The sequence below is a fragment of the Kogia breviceps genome, chromosome 2, assembly GCF_026419965.1.
Source record: "Kogia breviceps isolate mKogBre1 chromosome 2, mKogBre1 haplotype 1, whole genome shotgun sequence".
Classification (NCBI taxonomy): Eukaryota; Metazoa; Chordata; class Mammalia; order Artiodactyla; family Physeteridae; genus Kogia; species Kogia breviceps.
The window spans coordinates 191,987,550-192,006,368 of NC_081311.1; the positions used below are offsets into that span (position 1 = coordinate 191,987,550).

General features: G+C 39.7%; 1 protein-coding gene across 1 annotated transcript in view; it reads right to left on the reverse strand.

The window, feature by feature from the left end:
- PID1 (phosphotyrosine interaction domain containing 1) overlaps positions 1-18,819 on the reverse strand; it is a 255,104-nt gene that overhangs the window by 131,259 nt on the left and 105,026 nt on the right. The window contains exon 2 of the mRNA XM_059053075.2: positions 13,118-13,264. Within this exon, the coding sequence (XP_058909058.1) occupies positions 13,118-13,264 (147 nt within the window). The remainder of the gene's footprint in view (positions 1-13,117; positions 13,265-18,819) is intronic.

Genomic DNA, 18,819 nt, shown 5'->3' on the forward strand with positions numbered 1-18,819 from the left:
CAGAAAAATAAAAGCTTGCTGATATGAGCTAACAGATGTTAGCTCATACCAACTTTCACCCTCCCCCATTTGGAGAGACAAGCAGAAGTGACTGTGCTTTGATTTGTTTACAGGGAACTCTGAGAAAGAATGAAGAGAAAATAAATTAGAATTAAATATCATCCACTCTGAATTTAGAGGAAAATAACCCTTAAAGACCATGGGCCCAAACCTTATTTCATATATCACTATTTCTTGTTTTATTTGTATTCTGTCTTCATATCTAAATCAGAAACTTATTTTGCAAGGAGAAAGTCTCTATAATTGGCATAACTGAGTTCATACAATGTCCAAGATGACCTACACCAAGAAAGGGCTGCAAATGCATTCAATGAGGATGACGATGTAATCAATGTTTCTCCCTTCTCCTAGTGTGTCAAAATAATGCGCCTTTAGCTAAAGTGAGAAAACATAACTGTATGTCTAATGAAATACACAACTGATCAAATAAACACAAACTATAAGTATAGAAAATAGATACATGTGATGCTCATTTTAAATATATTTGAATTCAAATCAGGAGGTCTTATTAGATAAGTGGGGTTGCTGGAATCCACTTCTAAGACTGGCCATTTCATATGTGCATGAAATGGTAGGAGTTGAGGAAGTTGAGGATTTCCTGCTATGCCTTCCGTTCAGAAACTCTCCTCTCTGTCCCATAAAACTAAATCAACCACATCCTTTCGGAGAGCTAGGGGACTATGACCTGCACGCCTAAACACAGGAATCTCAAAGAGAGTGAAGTAAAAATGGTCACGGTTTATGAATCATTAACTCCTTCTTAGAGACTAGTCTGTTTGACAGTTTCTGCCCTCACAACTGGGAAGAAGACAGCAAGGGCCTTAGATGCCAGGCCAAGGGCCTCACTCAGGAGGAGGTGAGATTCGGGAACCGGAGCATCACTTGGAGAGCAGGCCCAGGTGAGATGCTGGTGGGGCCCACAGGGAAGGGTGAAGGGACGGGACAGGACAGCTACGAAGCTGCAGGATGAAGGCAAAGGCACCCTCAGCATAAACAATAAGGGAGTGCAAAGGGAGGGGACTGGAAAGAGACATCACACGCTTAACCAGCCCTATTCACCAGCAACTCCCAAAGACTGCCTGGTGGCCAAAAGGAGCATCCCCTCCGGAGACCATCCCTCAAGACCTAGCTTAGGACCCGGGCTCGGCCCAGCGATGCTGAGAGGGTGTAGAGGAAGATAACCAAGTAAATCCAGAGTAAAGGCAGGCAGACCCAGACCCAAACAGGAGCCCTGTGGAAATAACTTCTAATTTTCCTGCTTTTCCTTCTTATCTCTTTCCCCACCCATCTTCCCTTGGTATTTCTCTTCCATGTTATTCCCCTTCTTAGAAATGACCACTCACTACAAACTTCATAAAAAGTTTTAAATAAAAGATAAATGTTGTAAGATGTCCCAAACCTCCAGTTAGATGTCAGTTTATTTGTTACAGCATTGCTGATATTTTGCTTTAAAACTGTAAGCACCACGTAGCTGGGACCATCTCTGTGGAATGGAATGTTGTACGGGGTCCACATGGCTGTACAGGAACTCCTTGGACATTTCATGGTTTGTTCCATATATATTTGTTACAAGGCATATGACTTCTCCCCGTAGACTGTCCTTTCTTTTTTAAAGAAAACCAAATTTGAGAATCCAAGCAGTATATCTGGGATGAAATTATGATGCTGTTAGTACACTCTCCTCATCCTTCTGGTTTTTAGAAGCAAAGATAAGATTCTAATTCAATTAAACAAGGTAAATCCTTGACTCTTAGGTAAGAGGATGCCTGATATATAATGACCCAGGTTAAGGCCTATGAAAGAGGCAGAAACTGAAACCTGCAGAAGAGCAACTTGCTTAAATGCACATGACAAACAGCCAACCAGTTTTAAGAGCTGTCTTTGGTCACTGAGAAGCGGTGGACTCTAGTGGGAATGAGCACAGGCTGTGGAGCCAGAGTGATGAAATTCAAATCCAGGCTCTGCCGTGACTCACTGGGGACCCTGGGACAGGCTGAGCCTCCCTGTGCCTCAACTAGCTCATCTGTGAAATGGGGCTACAGATGGCACTTGATCCGTTGAGTCGTCCTGAGGACTAAATGGCTCAGTACCATGAAAAGTACATAGGTGAATGCTTACTTATTGTACTAATAAACATTAGCTTTGTACTAGCATCTATTTCTGTAGTATTAGTATTTTATTATGATTTTTATCATCATCAGATCACCATTTCATGAAGGCTTTGGGGCCTTTGGCGAGTAGGCCCGGAAGTGAGTCAACCCAAAAGAGGACAAGCACTTCCTGTAGGACACGACACTATACACCACGCGGTCTGAAGTGTGCACACCTGATGCGAAAATGATAGAGCCCAATCTCTGCTTAGATGTCAGCCTCCTGGTCAGCTGTGTGGCAAACCCAGTCTAACCCCGCCAGTGCCAGCTGACCACACACACCATTTCCCCACATCTCCCACTTCCCTACTGTGTCTCCATTTACGTCACTTACGTTGCTCTGTCCGCACCCTCCTCTCTGGTTCAGGTCCTCAACCTCAAAGCACGTCCAGGTGCCACTTTCATGTAAATTACACATGAAATCTAGAGTGCAGGCTCTTGTTCCCACCAGTAAGCTGATTGCCTGAATCAAAATCTTTGGAAAGAAGGTCCAGAAATCTGCCCTCCAGGGGTTTCTGTTACACATATGAGTATCGGAAGCATTCTCAACGTATCTGGGCACCCTCCACATGCCTCCTACTTGACGATTAATTGCTTTACTCACTCACCACACCTAGTTTGATTCCTTTCACTGCAATTCTATGTACACAGTAGGTTTTCAATGACTATTAATAAACTGAATGTTTGCTGACAAGCCAAAGCCACCTTAGGATCCCATCGTGTTAGGCTGGGGAAGACAGGCGAGATAAGCCATCGTCTCTGCTGCAAAATCAGACACAGCCTCTGCTACTCTGAACAGCTCCAACAAGCATCCTAATGGTATGCGGTGGATTGTACAGTTAAATAACTCCACTCCAAAAAAAAAAAAAAAAGAAAGTGGCAGCAGTAGAGGGGAGAATGCACAAAGACCCAGCTGCCTGCAACATGAATAGCCTGGCGGGGCCATCCCACCAGAACCCACGGAGAATACAGATCAGAGGGAAACGGGAAATCTGAGAACAGCCAGGGCCTCGACCTCGCCAACCATAATCCATTTTCAACTCCTCTTTCCTTTGCTTCCCCTCGCCTCTGTCCCTCCCCAAACCTAAAGTTATGCAGCACAACTTGAGAGCTCTAAGGCGAAAAGAACCAGCACTGTGTGGGGACGAAGGGTCCCGATGCGGCTCTGCGGCTGCACCCCGGCTACACTGTGCTCATTATTCCTGGCAGGCCTGAGCCCAGGAGGGAGATCCTCCTGCAGCTGGCATTTTGTGAGCTAAATTACTCGCAAGAATCAGAGAGGAAACACCGCACTTTGTTCCTGGGGATGATCTGGGAAAAAAAAAAAAAAAAAAAAAAAATGGCGGAGGCCTGAAGATTTTAAACAGAAATTTCAAGGTTCAAAAATCTATCTTTGTTTTGTTGTTTTGAAACCAAAGAACATGACTCTGAACACAAAGGTGACATTGTCCCTGAGAATGAAAGGCTGTAACTCCAGGAGGTTTGCAATTAAAATTTAAATATGTAAAGTGGATTACTGTACGCAATTTGAAGAATGATACATTAGAGGTTTTCTTCCTTGAAACAGAATCAAAAAGCTGGAAAGTACCTCAGGAAGCTTTGGCCCAGATCCCTGAGTGTAGAGGATTATAATTATCTACACCTGGAATCTCCTCTTCAAGATTTCTAGGGCTGAAGAGGTCATAAATTTTTTATAGGCCGGTGGAAGTGTTGAACGCAGAAGTTATTCCCTGTATCCAGCTGAAATCATTGCTGATTTCCCTTTGTCCAAGTAGCCCCACAGACTGATGCCAGGGCAACCCTCACTCTCTTTGGCATGCTCTTCTGAATTCCTTCTATTTCTTTTTCAGCATCCCTCTAGAAGTAAGATAAATAAACCTGACCTAAAGCAGTACACAGAAAAAAATAAGTCCGTGAATCTTGAACCCTATATTCCTTGTCAGAAATATTATAGCTTTTATTCTCCTAGCAAATATTTCTCTCTCTCTCATTCTCACACACACACACACACACACATCTCTTTTGTATCTGGATTGCACTGCTAGGTCTTTTTATTTTGTAATTGCATTTTCCCTCACATTTAAACATGCTCTCTAGACTTTATCAAACTTCTCCTTATACTGGTCCCTAATTGACTTCATCTTGCTTTTGAGGGACCATTTTTCCCAACAGGAACAGAATTCAAAATGACTTTAGGAAATCTCTAAGGGAAATATAAGCCAATTTGATTTTTTACCACGTTCAAATTTAATGAGTAGTTTTATAATTCCTTGATATCACCAGTTCACCCAAAGCATTGCATACAATGGGACTGAAGGCAATTCTGTGGGTCCACTCTCTCCCACTGAAGCAGAGCCACTGGCCACTGCTTTCTGGAAGCTGGAAGTTCACCTTAGCCAAATTACCATTTAAAAACACTTTTTCAAATGGAGTCACGTAACTCACGTCCCTAAATCCCTCTGATACTTCTCCATAGTACTTAGAACAAAATCTAAACTCCTTGCCATGACATCAAGGCTCCCCATAGCAGGACGCGCACCAGGCTCCACTACAAACCACAACTTTCTCACCTTCCCAGGTTCACTGGTCCATTGTTTTCCATCTAAAATGCACGAGACCATTTCCACCTCTGGGAATTAGCCCTCCTGCTCCTTCTGTCTGAGAGATTCTTCTCCATGTTCTACACACACTGGCTCTCTCACCAGCCAATGTTTGTTCATCAGTGCTTATTCCTCCCTCCTCCTCCAACTAACAGTTAAGCCCCATAAAGATGCTGGGTGGGGTCTTTTGCTCTCAGTGCCTCCAGTGCTGGGCAGACACTGGGCACCCAGAGTATTTGTGGGATGAATGGACGTGCGTGAGGTTTTGTACACACACTCAAGATTGCTGCAGGCTCCAATCTGACCACAGCTATGCAAGAACTGGGGAGGGCATGGAATACTGCAGCAGGAAAGATCAATGGATCTTTGCTTCCCTAACCTGGAAAGCAATAAGGAAAGGAGCATAGCATACCTACAGGTTATAAAAGAAAGCCACAAGCAAACATGTATTTTCCTGCCCGTTAATTTATTTTTTATTTATTTTTTTTTTTTTGATAATACAAGTGTTCAGAGCAGGTTTAAGGTATGTCAGAGAAAGACAAATGCTCTATGTTACGATTTATATGTGGAATCTAAAAAATAAAACAAAGGAATGACTATAACAAAACAGAAACAATCTCACAGAGAACAAACTAGTTGTTACCAGTGGGAAGAGGAAGGGAGGAGGGGTAGGGGTACAAACTAATACGTATAAAATAAATAAACCAAGGGATTCCCTGGTGGCGCAGTGGTTGGGACCCCACCTGCCGACGCAGGGGACACGGGTTCGTGCCCCGGTCTGGGAGGATCCCACATGCCGAGGAGCGGCTGAGCCCGTGAGCCATGGCTGCTGAGCCTGCGTGTCCAGAGCCCATGCTCCGCAACGGGAGATCCTGCCCGTTAATTTAATTTCACTACTCAAAACAAATTTCTGATGACAAAATAGGCATAAGACATATTTTCTTTGTTACCTCGAAACCAATGACTATCTTCATCAACATATGCAAAAAAGAATATTGTGTGAGAAAGAAGCCAAAAGCTTACCAAAATTATGCATTCCATTTCTAGTTTTCTCTCCATGTCAGCATTATGGTTTACATAAATGAGAAACATTTTCTAAATGGATTCTGAGGCATGAATATTGGCATAAATTTTGAGAGCTGAAGCAAAACAAAAATGTAAAAATTACCCCCAAAGGATTTGGAAGTACAACCATTGAGAAACTTGTTTTGTTTCTTGATCTTTAAGATATATTTTATTCAACTGCAAATACAAAGGTAGGAATTATCATTAAGGACTGGACTTTTCTTGTCAAGTGCAAAGTTCCATAGGGCTACAGAAAAATATGGTGAGAGTTGAGAGCAGTGAGCTGTTTGTGGTGAAGCTCTCCAGGGAGCAGGAGGCCAGTCAGCTACTCAGAAGGCTGCTCATCAGGGTTCTGAAGACCCTGGGGCATCACAGGCATGGAGAAAAGGATGCACACAGGGAGATGAGAAAATGGAGGCCCAGGGAGTGAGTTATCTGTCCAAGGTGACACAAAGCACAACTGGCTGAGTCAGGATTTGATCCCAGAGCCTGTGTCCTTCCTCACTATGCTGAATTTCTTCCAATAAGGCTCTTCTTAACACAGACTATGGGGATACATACAGGAGCACGTTGCTGGCAACTAACATGGACCTGCTGGACTGTCAGATAAAACAGACCTTCAAGATGGCGGAGGAGTAAGACGCGGAGATCACCTTCCCCCCGACAAATACATCAAAAATACATCTACATGTGCAACAACTCCCACAGAACACCTACTGAACACTGGCAGAAGACCTCAGACTTCCCAGAAGAGGAGGGGCGAAAACCAAAGCTGAACCCCAGGAGCTGTGCGAGCAAAGAAGAGAAAGGGCAATCTCTCCATGCGGCATGATTAAATCCTCAGAGTCAACTTGAGGAACCTGCATCTGTGGAATACCTGAAAAGGCAACAAATCGACCCAAAATTGAGGCAGTGGACTTTGGGAGCAACTGTAGACTTGGGGATTCCTGTCAGTGACTGACTTGTTTCTGATTTTTATGTTTATCTTAGTATAGATTTTAGCGCTTGTTATCATTGGTAGGTTTGTTTATTGGTTTGGCTGCTCTCTTCTTTTTCCTTTTTAATTACTTTCTTATTTTTTTATTTTAATTATTTTTTTATTTTTCAATTTTATTATTTTATTTTATTTTATTTATTTATTAATGTTAATTATTTTTTTCTTTCTTTTTTTCTCCCTTTTCTTCTGAGCCGTGTGGTTGACAAGGTCCTGGTGCTCTGGCCTGATGTCAGGCCTGAGCCTCTGAGGTGGGAGAGACAAGTTCAGGACATTGGACCACCAGAGACGTCCCAGTGTCATGTAATATCAATTGGCGAGAGCTCTCTCAGAGATCTCCGTCTCAATGCTAAGACCCAGCTCCACTCAATGACCAGCAAGCTCCAGTGCTGGACACCCCATACCAAACAACTAGCAGGGCTTCCCTGGTGGCGCAGTGGTTGAGAATCCGCCTGCCGATGCAGGAGACACGGGTTCGTGCCCTGGTCTGGGAAGATCCCACATGCCGCGGAGCAACTGAGCCCGTGAGCCATGGCCGCTGGGCCTGCGCGTCCGGAGCCTGTGCTCCGCAACGGGAGAGGCCACAACAGTGAGAGGCCCGTGTACCGCAAAAAAAAAAAAAAAAAAAAAAAAAAAAAAAAAAAAACCACAACTAGCAATACAGGAACACAATCCCACCCATTAGCAGAGAGGCTGCCGACAATAATAATAAGTTCACAGACACCCCAAAACACATCACCAAACGTGCTCCTGCCCACCAGAAAGACAAAATCCATCCTCATACACCAGAACATAGGCTCCCTTTCCCTCCACCAGGAAGCCTACACAGCCCAATGAACCAACCTTACCCACTCAGGGCAGACACCAAAAACAACAGGAACTATGAATCTGCATCCTACAAAAAGGAGACCCCAAACACAGTAAGTTAAGCAAAATGAAAAGACAGATAAACACACAGCAGATGAAGAAGCAAAGTAAAAACCCACCAGACCAAATGAATGAAGAGGAAACAAGAAAAAGAATTCAGACTAATGATAGTAAAGATGATCCAAAATCTTGGAAACAGAATGGAGAAAATAGAAGAAACGTTTAACAAGCACCTGGAAGAACTAAAGACCAAACAAACAACAATGAATAACACAATAAATGAAATTTAAAATTCTCTAGAAGGAATCAATAGCAGAAAAACTGAGGCAGAAGAACAGATAACTGAACTTGAAGATAAAAGAGTGGAAATAACTACCACAGAGCAGAAAAAAGAATGAAAAGAATTGAGGACAGTCTCAGAGACCTCTGAGACAACATTAAATGCACCAACATTTGAATTCTAGGGGTCACAGAAGAAGAAGAGAAAAAGAAAGGGTCTGAGAAAATATTTGAAGAGATTATAGTTGAAAACTTCCCTAATATGGGAAAGGAAACAGTCAGTCAAGTCCAGAAAGCACAGAGTCCCATACAGCATAAATCCAAGGAGAAACATGCCAAGACACATATTAATCAAAACTATCAAAAATTAAATACAAAGAAAAAATATTAAAAGTAGAATGGGAAAAGCAACTAATAACATACAAGGCAATCCCCATAAAGTTAACAGCTGATCTTTCAGCAGAAACTCTGCAGACCAGAAGGGAGTGGCAGGACATACATAAAGTGATGAAAGGGAAAAACCTACAATCAAGATTACTATGTCCAGCAAGGATCTCACTCAGATTCGACAGAGAAATTAAAACCTTTATGGACAAGAAAAACTAAGAGAATTCAGCACCACCAAATCAGCTTTACAGAAAAGCTAAAGGAACTTCTCTAGGCAGGAAATACAAGAGAGGGACAAGACTACAATAACAAACCCCAAACAATTAAGAAAATGGTAATAGGAACATACATATTGATAATTACCTTAAATGTAAATGGATTAAATGCTCCAACCAAAAGACATAGACTGCCTGAATGGGTACAAAAACAAGACCCATATATATGCTGTGTACAATACAGCCACTTCAGACCTAGGGACACATACAGATTGAAAGTGAGGGGATGGAAAAAGATATTCCATGCAAATGGAAATCAAAAGAAAGCTGGAGTAGCAACTCTAATATCAGAAAACATAGACTTTAAAATAAAGACTATTACAAGAGACAAAGAAGGACACTACATAGTGATCAAGGAATCAATCCAAGAAGATATAACAATTGTAAATATTTATGCACCCAACATAGGACCACCTCAATACATAAGGCAAATGCTAACAGCCAAAAAAGGGGAAATCGACAGTAACACAATAGTAGTACGGGACGTTAACACCCCACTTTCACCAATGGATAGGTCATCCAAAATGAAAATAAATAAGGAAACACAAGCTTCAAATAACACTTTAAACAAGATGGACTTAATTGATATTTATAGGACATTCCATCCAAAAACAACAGATAAACTTTCTTCTCAAGTGATCATGGAACATTCTCCAAGATAGACCACACCTTGCGTCACAAATCAAGCCTCGGTAAATTTAAGAAAATTGAAATTGTATCAAGTATTTTTTCTGACCAAAATGCTATGAGACTAGATATCAATTACAGGAAAAAAAAACTGTAAAAATTTAAAACATATGGAGGCTAAACAACATACTATTAAATAACAAAGAGATCACTGAAGAAATCAAAGAGGAAATCATAAAATACTTTTAAAAAAATGACAATGTAAACACGATGACCCAAAACCTATGGGATGCAGGATAAGCAGTTCTAAAAGGGAAGTTTATAGTAGTACAATCCTAGCTCAAGAAACCGGAAATATCTCAAATAAATAACCTAATCTTACACCTAAAGCAATTAGAGAAAGAGAACAAAAAAACCCAAAGTTAGCAGAGGGAAAGAAATCATAAATCTCAGATCAGAAAGAAATGAAGGACACAGTAGCAAACATCAATAAAACCAAAAGCTGGTTCTTTGAGAAGATAAACAAAATTGATAAACCATTAGCCAGACTCATCAAGAAAAAAGAAAAAGACTCAAACAACAGAATTAGAAATAAAAAAGAAGTAACAACTGACACTGCAGAAATACAAACAATCATGAGAGATTACTAAAAGCAACTCTATGCTAATGAAATGGACAAATTCTTAGAAAAGCAGAAACTTCTGAGACTGAACCAGGAACAAATAGAAAATAAAAACAGACCAATCACAAGCACTGAAATTGAGACTGTGATTAAAAATATTCCAACAAAAAAAAGCCCAGGACCAGATGGCTTCACGGACAAATTCTATCAAACATTTAGAGAAGAGCTAACACCTATCCTTCTCAAACTCTTCCAAAATATAGCTGACAGAGGAACACTCCCAAAATCATTCTATGAGACCACCATCACCCTGATACCAAAACCACTCGAAGATGTCACACACAAAAAAAAACTACAGACCAATAACACTGATGAACATATATGCAAAATCCTCAACAAAATACTAGCAAACAGAATCCAACAGCACATGAAAAGGATCATACACCATGATCAAGTGGGGTTTATCCCAGGATTGCAAGGACTGTTCAATACATGCAAATCAATCCATCTGATAAACCATGTAAAAAAACTGAAGGATAAAAGCCATATGATAATCTCAATACATGCAGAAAAAGCTTTCAACAAAATTCAACACCCATTTATCATAAAAACTCTCGAGAAAGTAGGCATAAAGGGAACTTACCTCAAAGTAATAAAGGCCATATATGACAAACCACAGCCAACATTGTTCTCAATGGTGAAAAACTGAAAACATTTCCACTAAAATCAGGAACAACACAAGGATCCACATTCTCACCACTATTATTCAACATAGTTTTGGAAGTTTTAGCCACAGCAATCAGAGAAGAAAAAGAAATAAAAGGAATCCAAATTGGAAAAGAAGAAGTAAAGCTGTCCCTGTTTGCAGATGACATGATACTATACATAGAGAATCCTAAACATGCTACTTGAAAACTACTAGAGCTAATCAATAAATTTGGTAAAGTAACAGGATACAAAATTAATGCACAGAAATCTCCTGCATTCCTATACACTAATGATGAAAAATCTGAAAGAGAAATTAAGGAAATACTCCCAACAAAAAAATAAAACACCTAAGAATAAACCTACCTAAGGAGACAAAAGACCTGTATGCAGAAAACAATAAGACACTGATGAAAGAAATTAAAGATGATACAAACAGATGGAGAGACATACCATGTTCTTGGATTGAAAGAATCAACATTGTGAAAATGACTAAACTACCCAAAGCAATCCACAGATTCAATGCAATCCCTGTAAAACTATCAATGGCATTTTTCACAGAAGTAGAACAAAAAATTTCACAATATGTATGGAACCACAAAAGACGCCAGACAGCCAAAGCAATCTTGAGAAAGAAAAACGGAGCTGGAGGAATCAGGCTCCATGACTTCAGACTATACTACAAAGCTACAGTAATCAAGACAGTATGGCACTGGCACAAAAACAGAAATATAGATCAATGGAACAGGATAGAAAGCACAGAGATAAACCCATGCACATATGGTCACCTTATATTTGATGAAGGAGGCAAGAATATACAGTTGAGAAAAGACAGCCTTTTCAATAAGTGGTGGTAGGAAAACTTGACAGCTACATGTAAAAGAATGAAATTAGAGCACTCCCTAACACCATACACAAAAATAAACTCAAAATGGGTTAAAGACCTTAATGTAAGGCCAGACACTATAAAACTCTTAGAGGAAAACACAGGAAGAACAGTCTTTGACATAAATCACAGCAAGATCTTTTTTGACCCACCTCCTAGAAAAATGGAAATAAAAACAAAAATAAACAAATGGGACCAAATGAAACTTAAATGCTTTTGCACAGCAAAGAAAACCATAAACAAGACGAAAAAGACAACCCTCAGAATGGGAGAAAATATTTGCAAATGAAGCAACTGACAAAGGATTAATCTCCAAAATATACAAGCAGCTCATGCAGCTCAATAACAAAAAAACAAACAACCCAATCCAAAAATGGGCGGAAGATCTAAATAGACATTTCTCCAAAGAAGATATACAGATTGCCAACAAACACATGAAAGAATGCTCAACATCAATAATCATTAGAGAAATGCAAATCAAAACTACAATGAAGTATCACCTCACACCAGTCAGAACGGCCATCATCAAAAATTCTAGAAACAATAAATGCAGGAGAGGGTGTGGATAAAAGGGAACCCTCTTGCACTGTTGGTGGGAATGTAAATTGATACAGCCAGCATGGAGTACAGTATGGAGGTTCCTTGAAAAACTAAAAATAGAACTACTGTATGACCCAGCAATCCCACTCCTGGGCATATACCCTGAGAAAACCATAATTCATAAAGAGTCATGTACCACAATGTTCATTGCAGCTTTATTTACAATAGCCAGGAGATGGAAGCAACCTAAGTGTCCATCAACAGATGAATGGATAAAGACATGGCACATATATACAATGCAATATTAGTCAGCCACAAAAAGAAATGAAATTGAGTTATTTGTAGTGAGGTGGATGGACGGATAATCTGTCATACAGAGTGAATTAAGTCAGAAAGAGAAAAACAAATCCCGTATGCAAACACATATATATGGAATCTAAAAAAAATAATGGTTCTGATGAATGATTCTGGAATAAAGACGCAGACATAGAGAATGAATTTGAGTACATGGGGAGAGGAAAGGGTAAGCTGGTACGAAGTGAGAGAGTGCCATGGACATATATACACTACCAAATGTAAAATAGATAGCTAGCGGGAAGCAGCTGCATCCTACAGGGAGCTCAGCTCGGTGCTTTGTGACCACCTAGAGGGGTGGGGTAGGGAGTGTGAGAAGGAGATGCAAGAGGGAGGGGATGTGGGTATATATGTATACATATAGCTGATTCACTTTGTTATACAGCAGAAACTAAGACAACATTGTAAAGCAATTATACTCCAATAAAGATGTTTTTAAAAAAGAAAATATGGTGAGATTACTATTTCATTCACACATACCAAACTTATATCTTTATTTGAACCTCAAAATGATGAAGAGTGCTATATCATCAAGAAAAATACAGCAGGGTATGGATTCAGACTACCGTCACTCAATGAGCTTATTCTGTTAGTCATTTGATATTTTCATTCCTAAAAAAGTTATCACTTTGAACAAGAGCCTTAAGGGTATACATCCTTTTGTCTGTCCCACCAGGAGGTTCCCTGATGCCCATGTGCCTCATACCTTGCAACCACTGTGAGTCCTGGTCTTCATCAGGGGTGTGGTTGTGCACAGCTCAATGGCCTCAGGCTCATGGAAAATGACTGCTGGCAGAGGTTCCTTTTTCAGTGTTAGGACATTCAACTTAGACTTCAGCATGGTCTGAAAGTGCTGGAAAGCAGAAAAAAATAAGCCAAACAGAGTTAAATCATTTGGAATTATACAGGGTGCTACTGTACAGCAAACCCAGTAGCAAAATCTTTGTTTTATGAATTCTGTTTTACTAGAGCAGGCCAAAAGGTATTGAGTGAAATAGAAGGAAAAAACTGTCAGGATACCACCAAAATGAAACTGTGAGAGACAGCCAACCCCTACACAGATGCCATTAAAACATGGGGCAGTGGTAGAGTCACCAGGACCTTGCTCTGAGAGGTTCTTCCAAAGTGATACGTACAGATGAGATTCTAGACATGTAATCCATGCTGAATTCAGCAAAATAAGTGAAGATGTTGGGAAGGGGATGTGACAGGAGATACTCTGGGGAAAGTCTAGAGGTAATGAAAAAGGAGAAGAGCTGATGAAAAACACACCCACACGGGACTTCTGTTTTCTGCCTTCTCTACGTCTGCCATGTATTGGCTGTAGAACTTTAGAAAATTCGCTGTTTCTCAATGGACCATTTTATCTGCTGCCCCAGGCCAGGACTCTAAGTAAATATTCATTCTATATGCAACTCCTGTTGGCACTAGTTTTGAAATATGCCCAGAATCCAACCATGTTTAATCACCACTATCTATCTATATACCCAATCCAGGCACCATCATTGTTTGGTCTATTACAGCAGCTTCCAAACTAATCCTGCCATTTCCAACCTTGCCACACAGCAGCCAAAGGGGATCCTTCTAAAATCCAACCATGGCTGTCACTCTTCTGCCAAAAGTCTCCCAAGTCTTCCCTTCTCAATGAAAAAATTTAAGTCCTTACTTTGGCCTTGAAGCCCATGCATGATTCAGGGACCCAAAGTGGCTCTAGCCTCATTTTCCATCCATTATCCTCACATTTACTTGGGTCCAGTAAATGATGAATGACAAATTCATGTCAATAATCTAAAATTTAAATTTTTTTTAAAACTTAGAACAGGATTAAACAGCAAATTTTTTTAAAAAAAGGAAGAAAAACCACCATGATACCAGAGAGAGATTCATGGAAGAAAAGAAAAACCTTTATTGTCAGTACTTTTAATGGCACTTTTTTCTACTTTTCGAATGGAGGACATTGATTTTCATTTTATACTGGGCCCCACAAATTATGTAGCTAAGTTTGGTACATATCAATACTCATTACTGCCTAGTCCCTTCCCCTACTTTATTATTCTTATCACTACTTATCACCACTATGAAGTGTATTTTATTGTCTTTCACTGTCCACTAGAATATAAATGCCATATAAACAGAAGCTGTTTGAATCAATGATGTCTCCCAAGTACCTAAAACATCACCTGAAACCTCACAGATGTCCAGTGCATATTTGTGGAAGGTAATGCAGGTAATAAAGAGAAAGAAAAATACACAGCACAAATGTAAAAATAATGATCTCTAAACCAGGGTTCATGAAGTATACCTGCTCACTACTTCATCCAACTTGATCTTTCTGGACCTGCTATGGTTTGTGAAACAAACACAGTACTGAAAGAAGTGAATGCTGACATATATACACAAGTACATTCACCTAAATATAAATCACCAAAACCAGTTCCCATACAATTCAATATAACGGCAGTAGAGGTTTTGAAATCTGTATCAGGACAAGGCCTGCATTTCACAAGTCCACACAGAATCTTCTAGAACTCCAACTGACCACTCTGATGATCAGTTTTACATGTTAACTTGGCTAGGCTACCATGCTCAGATATTCAATCAAATATTAATCTAGGTACTGCCATGAAGGTACTTTGTGAATGTGGTAAAGTCCATAATCAGTTGAATGGAAGTAAGGGAGATTATTTTAGATAATCTGGGTGGGCTTGATTAAATCAATTTAAAGGCCTTAATAGGTGAGCTGAGGCTTCCCTGAAGAAGAAATTCCACCTGTGAATAGCTATTTCAGTCTATGTCAGAGTTCCAGCCCACCCTTCCTGACAGCCTGCCCTAAGGATTTCAAACTTGCCTAGCCAGCCTCTACAATCACATAAACCAACTCCTTGAATAAACCTCTTAATATATATCTCCTAGTACTTCTGTCTTTCTGACTTAACCCTAGCTGATAAAGCCACTTTGTAGAATACAAAGTTGCCAGCTCTGATATTTTTTAAATGGGAGAGAGACTTGCACTTAGGTCTCCCAAGGAGTAGTGATTTGCAGTTTTTTAAATGTAAGGAAATCTTCATATTAATTGCATAAATGCAAATCTTCACAGTAATCTGGACGTTTCTAACTTTGCTCTTAATTGATTCCAGTCCAAGAGGGTGCAGGTTTAGGGTTGCAAAGTGGTCTGGGAAGAGCAACAGAGATCCCTGGGAGGGACAGCTGAAGTTAGTTTGCCTCTGTGAGCAACTCTCTGGAGCTATGGGATGAAGATGATAAAGGGAGAGGGGCTCAGAAGACAAAGTAATGAGCAAGTGGGGACACTCTCCCTCGGCTGCCATTTTGCTGGCGCTCTACGAGAGGTACATGAAATTGAAGCTCAACTCAGCCTGACTCATGCCACACAGGAAGGTCCCAAAGATGGCACTAGAAGTGGCCCTGTTCTCATGCGGGTTGGACAATCAAACTGCCCAGAAGTTCTGAGACTGGCTTCCTGTCCCCACTGTAATTCCTGTCAGAACCAAATGGTTCAATTACTAGGCACACAGAGAGACTGGAAGTTACAGATGGGCACATGTAAGGCCCCCTTGCCTGGGAGCTAAGTAAAAGAAATAAGCTTTTCTTTTTAACTCTAAATTAGGGATAGGAAAATAAGGGAGTTCAAATTCCAACTTCAACACAATGTGTTGCGTAATCTCAACTACATAATTCTTCAGAGTTTGGGCATCTCCAGCCAGGTAGATAGCTGCCCTGTAATCACTCACCAATCCAACCATCCACCTTTACTCAACACCCCCACTCAGCCAGCACTGTGAGAGGCACAGCTGGAACAGAAATAAAATGTGAACCTCTGCTTGAAAGATTTCTCACAATCAATAGAGACTGTTAAATCAAATGACAACTACAATTCTACATGAGAAGTTCCTTAGAAGAGCTAAAGAAAAAGGCTAAGACAATATTTGAAAGTGAAATACAGAAAATGTTTTGTTTTAATGTCTTTAAAACATTAAAGAAAAAAAGTGATTTTTTTAAAGGCATTGTCTTTTTTGTCCACTGTGAAAGGATGAAAGTAAAGAGGGAAATAAAATGTAGATTATGTGATGAATCATTGAGTCTACAACAATACATTCTTTTACAGAAAATTAACATTTTTATGTAACTCTGAGTCTGTCTTGTAAACCTTCAGTGGTCGAAGTGTAATAGCTAAAGCTGCTTCTGATAAGAACACTCTTCTGCCCCTTCCTTAGGGAAACTTCTCCACTACCATATGCTGCTTTATGCAATGGGGCTGTCATTCATAATTCCCCACCCTCTAACATTGGGAAAGAATATGTGACACAGGCTGACCATCTGAGTACCCCCATGTACCTGGCCAAAGGAAGTGGTTCAGAAGAAACTCAAGACTGGCTGAATAGAATCACCTGGGAGGTTGATATGTAGGTTTGCTAAATGGCGGTAAAGAGTTCAGAGCTGCTGCTGACCTTCTCTTCCCCCAAGGTCCGTCTGTGAATGATAATACCACACAGAGACAACAGGAGAGCTTAGAAATGGAAAGTCACAGATGACAAAGCTGAGCCCCTGGATCTAGCTGCATCTAACTCAGATCTATCCATAGACTTACTGACAGAATGAACCAATACAGTGCCTTTTATGCTTAAGTGAGCTTGAGTTAGGTGTCTGATCCTAAATTCAAAGAGTCTCACCAATATAAAACTACTTTTTAATAAAAAATCATCTGTAAAAATAAAACGGAGATAAAATTTTTAAAAGGACCTCATAAATGTTAATCTGCATAAATGAATAGCAACATTATCTTTAAAAAAAAGTAGTGAATCTTGCACTTAGTTATTTGAATAGGCTGAGCCTTAATGACCAAGCACCAAATAATAATCCAAAGAAAGTATTATAGTCCCTAGGTTATTAATATTTAAGACAAAGCTCTCTGAGCTACTGCCAAAATAAGATGAATCCCAAGTCTCAAAAGACAGTCGAATACTGTACCTGCAATAATACACAATTCTTGCTGAGTAGCCAAGACCCATTTGCTATAACCGACTCTGTCAGAACTGCATGGCCTTATACTTCCTGGGCCTCAGTTTTCTCATCTGTCAACTTCAAAATGCTTGTTATGACCAGTCAAAAATAATATCACTTGTTCTTTGCATGGACATACAAGTGCAATAAAGATAATACAACCTCAAATAACATAATCCAGTAGCATCATAAAAAGGCAACACAAGAGCAATCTAATAGAGTAGCTTGGAAAAGCTACAGTCCCCAAATGAAGGATGTACAGGGTTCCATAAAGAAAATGAGTTATTCATTCTTAAAGAAGGGACGTGAATAGTGTTGTAGAAAATTAGGGCACTGCCTAGGACAAATTAAACAAAGCTCTGCTTTCTACATTTGGTGCTTTATGTGCGATCCTAAAATAGAGCCTCTAAATCAAGTCCCATTATGCAGATGGGGTAATCGCCATGCCCTGTATAATTTTACAGTTGGCGCTTCCTACTCCTATTCAGACATTAATCTCTGACAGTTTAGCAGGCAGGGATTTACATATTTTACCAATTCAAATCCAGTGTATCTCACCTTTGTATTGATTCTGTATCCAAAATACAGAACTTCTTTGGAAGGCAAATCCTGCCTCCTCTTTTTCTAAGATAACTGGAACACTGTCTTCACACAAATTAGAGGGAAGGCATTAAAGGTTTTCATCCCTGGCTCATCTTTGAATTTTGAAGGCTGACTAAAATGGTCAGTTTTAACTTGCAAATTACTGATTCTGTAATGCCCTAATCAAGCTTCAAAATTATTGCAAATGTTCTCAAGAGAACCGCAAGGAACAAGTGGGTGAATGGAATTAATGGAAAAAAACTCAGTACCCCAAACAAATGTTAATTTGTACAAGTGTACAAAAATCAGTAGGGCTTTGACTTTCTACACATAATCATTTTATTACTTTAGGGTGCTGTAAGAATTAGTGGAACTCAGTTGTAGTTTCCTTACATTGTATACCACTTGTCTTTTAAAAAAACAAGTGTATTCAGGCCCCACATATGAATAAAGAAACAGGTGTGATGACTTTTGTGTCCTTTAATAAATTAGATCTAATAATCTTTTGCTTATAATTAATGCATATCCTCAGATTTCTGCTTTTAAATATTTATTCTAGAACTTTTACCAAAAAAACCCATAAAAATGAGAAAAATATTTTGTTAAATAAACAGCAAATGATTTGTTAGATGATTAGGAGTAATTACACGAGTGAATAAAAGAAAATTTTACTTAAATTCAACTTTCTTTTAAACACATTTTAGTGCAAAGGTTTTGTTTGTTAGTTTTTGTCGTTTTTAAAAGTAAAGCAGGGTTGGATAATCTCCCCAAATCTAGTAGGCATATACAAAATTGCACTATTTTATT